The 4,150-nt window shown below is 40.9% G+C and overlaps 1 protein-coding gene across 1 annotated transcript; it reads right to left on the bottom strand.

Moving 5' to 3' along the window:
• Positions 1-256: 256 nt before the first annotated feature.
• Positions 257-3,115, bottom strand: LOC111972968 (potassium channel subfamily K member 3). The gene has a single exon (XM_024000080.2). The coding sequence runs from the start codon at positions 3,057-3,059 to the stop codon at positions 2,169-2,171; it is 891 nt and encodes a 296-aa protein (XP_023855848.2). The 5' UTR covers positions 3,060-3,115; the 3' UTR covers positions 257-2,168.
• Positions 3,116-4,150: the final 1,035 nt, after the last annotated feature.

The raw sequence follows: 4,150 nt of genomic DNA, 5'->3' as shown, positions 1-4,150 counted from the left end.
CACCACAATCCATTGAATAATAAGAAGTGTTCATTATTAGCCGCAGGAAGGGGTTGTTGGAAGTGCTCCTGATAAATTTAAATCAATTTATCAAATGACATAATTACTCCTGTCTGTTCAGAAATAAATGAAATCCTTGAAAATACTACACCACATAACATAATTTAGCCACATGTGCATCACATCATTAAGCGCATTTTGATTTTATTATTATTTTATTTTATTGAACTATTTCAAATACATACTGATGCCCCACCAGGCAACAATTACATACTGTAATTCAAAATTCAAAAGGTAATCGCAAATCTGAGCTATCTTTGTTGCAGGTTCATGGAAACAGTTGAATAAGATGAGAAAAAAGAAGAAACCCACAAACTGCTTCTGCTAGTATCACCGCTTCCCACCAAGCCCTACGTATTGGCCTTGAGGCCACACTAGCAAGAGCAGTGTGCGGGTTTCTTATTTTTTCTCAACAATCACGCTGTTTTGTTTCACCAAGCTGTTGAAAAATGCTGTGATGAACTGAGATTTTAACTTTCACTTTGGTTACCATTACCACCCAATCAGAATATATAAAAATGAAAAAAAGAAATGTTGGTATTCAATTTCCAATTCCTATACTTTATTAAGAAAATGTGATTAATAATTCCAACTCAAAGAAATGGTAATCTTCAAATCAATCTGAAGTGATTGAATCAAAAAGAGTTTCAATGAACTCCATGAAATGTTTTTAAAATCTGTTAAACATTTAAAGTACCATCTCATGATGTTTCAAACAAATCTAATTTCTCCATAACATAAAGATTATTCAGTAAATCATTAACTTGTGATCCATATGAGCCTCACCAAAGACGCTCTATCTGCTTGAGGATGTGCATTCCCAGTCGACAAAATGTGCCATGTGACATCATAATGATGTAGGTTTCTGGTTATAAATTGGTTTTCTGGTTGAGGAGATGGAAAATAAGCAGATTAAAACCAAGTACAGACTTGTTTTTTTCTTCAGATTTTGGTTGTTATGACAGCCAGATGTAGACATATTTTTGTGGATGCTAAAAAGGCATTTAGAAATCTATTTCAACCAACTGAACCAAAGACAAAAGACATCCGAACCAATACCCTGTCTAGTTCCACTGAAACAGCTGTAACTTTTTGGATTTGTGCTTCTTCTTGGATGATACACACAAACCGCCATATGGTAAGTCAATTCATATGAAAATACATATACATTTTAAAATGAATTTGACGATGCAAATTTGAAGCAAATTCTAAGCCTACAAAACAAGGATCCCAGAAGTAAAAATGTGTGTCACTTTCATAGGGCATTATAAATCTCCCTTAGACAACATTTAAGAGCATTACACCTATAAGAATAAATTATTTAGGTACCAAAAAATCAGGTGAGTAAACATAAATTCCAGTGCCTTAAAGCACACAATAATGTTATAAAGTGCAGCAGTAAATTAGACTGTCTACTACAGTATACACAGTGAGCCCAAATGCTCTCAGTAAAACCCTATCATGAAAACATAAAACAAATTAATAACAAACATACAGTAAATCAATTATATGGATGTAAAAAAAGTCATTAGAAAGAAAATTACAATACTTTTTACAAAGTATGATAGGTCTTGAGGATTGAGAGAAAGATACAGTAAGTAACTAAAGCAGATCAAAAGAGTCGACTGAGTTTTTAGAATAGTTTAACTGAAAATATACCTTCTTCCCTAGTAAGTACATTGGTTAAGAACTGTATCCACATGAGAAATATATTTACATTTATTTTATTGATGACTACTGGGAGTTTTTATTGATGATTACTGAGAGTAACACTTCTATATATCTCTTGTGATATATTGAAGTGATAATATTATTTGTGAAAAAATAATAGTATCACTTCACCAAACATAAAATCAAGTGTAGCTTATGATGCACAGTTTCTTAAAATTAATAATCCTCGCTTTCACGTAAAAGTATGTCTCTCATAGTGCAATGTCCTCTTATCATTCAAACAATCTCCCAATATTGAAGATCAAGAACTTCAACCTTAAATACGGCAAAATGTGAAAGGAAGCTGAAAATATAGCAGATATAGTTCAAGGGTCAAAACTCCGGTCTATTCTTGCTAACCCTAACCCTAACCCTAACCCTAACCCTAACCCAGGCCTCTATATGGAGCTTCGCCGCTTGCTGTGTCCTAGTCTGTATGGGGTGAGACTGTGCAGGCCCGTGGACACAGAGCTGATGGCGGAGTGGGGATGGTGCATGCCGCAGACGCAGCCATTGGAGTGAAGCGGGTGGAGGGGGTCGGAGGAAAAGGCCTCCCCCTGCTCCATGTATGTGTCCGAGGTGGACAGGTCCCGGGGGATGATCATGGGGATAGAGTACTGCAGCTTCTCCCTGCTCTTGTACCACAGGCAGGAGCACATGGACTGGAAGTGGAGCACCTCCGCGTACACGTTCCGCAGCCCCCGCCCTGCTCCCCCCACACCACTGTTCCCTGATCCTCCACCACACCCTGAGGCAGCTGAGGAGGAGGAGGGCAAGTCGGGGGCGCAGCGCATGTGGTTGTGCCCTCCCGCCTGTCCGTTTCGGGAGAGGAGGGCGCGCTGCTCGGCGTCCCGCTTCTCGTCCTCCGCGTTCATGGTCATGAAGCGCAGCACGACCAGGTTGAGGAAGGCTCCGATCACGGTCAGGCCAGTGAGAATGTAGATGAAGCAGAAGGCCACGTACTTGGGGTTGGTCTGTAGAGCGTGATCCTTCTGCAGTGCCACATAGTCCCCGAAGCCGATAGTGGTGAGAGTGATGAAGCAGTAGTAGTAGGCGTGGAAGAAGCTCCATCCCTCGAAGTAGGAGAAGGAGAGTGCTCCAATGCACAGCGTGCTCATGCAGGAGATGAAGCCAATGGCCACCATGTTGACCATGGAGACCTCAGTGCGCCGCATGCCAAGGCACTTCTTCAGGCGGTGCAGCAGGTAGCGCACCAGGGTGTTGATGCGCTCGCCCAGGCTCTGGAACATGACCAGGGTGAGAGGGATGCCCAGCAGGGCGTAGAGCATGCAGAACACCTTGCCTCCATCCGTGCTGGGGGCCGCATGGCCGTACCCTAAGACAGAGAGAGACAGCAGTAGAGAGTCAGTGGGGTGGAACAGACAAAATGAAGTCAGTTGAGTTGTTCAATTGAGTTTGTTGAGTTACTTTGTTTAGTGAGTGAGCGAGTTAGTTGAGTTAGTTAGTCAGTCGCGTCAGTTGAGTTTCTTCTATAGTCGTTAGTCTTTTGAGTTAGTCAGTCGCGTCAGTTGAGTTTCTTCTATAGTCGTTAGTCTTTTGAGTTAGTCAGTTGGTCGAGTTACTTAGTTGAGTTACTTCGTCAATTGAACTGGGGATGAAGGTCGAGAGTGCCACAGTTCTGAAATTCAACACAATTTAATATTCTTCATTTTGAGGGGCTCCACAATGGACATTGGCAGAATGCAAGGGAGTTATGAATGGGCAGCAGTAGTGGTGGCGAGAATGGTTCAGTGTTGATGTTGTGTGGGGGAGAAAGGCCTTCAATTATTCATAACGAGTCGGTCTCTCTCGGGTTTGGCAAGTATAGACCACTAAGGACAGTTGCTCCTAATTAGCCCCTTACATTGTTTTGGATGAGATGCACTTGCTGTCAATATGAATGCTCTCTCTTATTGAAGGAAGATCAGTTAAGGGTATTATTTTAGAATTTTTTTCTGCTAGGTGTATTGTACAAGGTTTGTATCATTAATTACAGTACACAGATACTGCATAATGGAAACAAAATGTATTCAGTATGCTAGGGTGTTACCTGGCCAACTGAACAGGCTTTGACATGATTGATCAAGGGAAAGAAAGAACAAAGACTGTCTAAAAAAATAGAGACACCCAATTTAAGCAGAAAGCCCAACTTCACAAGTCCAAGCAATAATGAAATATGATTTTACGATTAGCGCAATACTTTTAAAACTTACATTATTTTTTAAACGGGTTGATATGAGATGAGAAACAGGTTTCGGTGATATTGCACTTACTGATAGAGCCACTTAAAACCACTTGGAATGATAAAATAAAGGGGTTTTCAACACTTCACAGCAGTTCTGAAGAAATGACTCATTCCATGGGTACACCAGCTGAGCTG

The sequence above is a fragment of the Salvelinus sp. IW2-2015 genome, linkage group LG14 (assembly GCF_002910315.2).
Source record: "Salvelinus sp. IW2-2015 linkage group LG14, ASM291031v2, whole genome shotgun sequence".
Classification (NCBI taxonomy): Eukaryota; Metazoa; Chordata; class Actinopteri; order Salmoniformes; family Salmonidae; genus Salvelinus; species Salvelinus sp. IW2-2015.
This window is presented reverse-complemented; position numbering and strand designations above follow the sequence as displayed.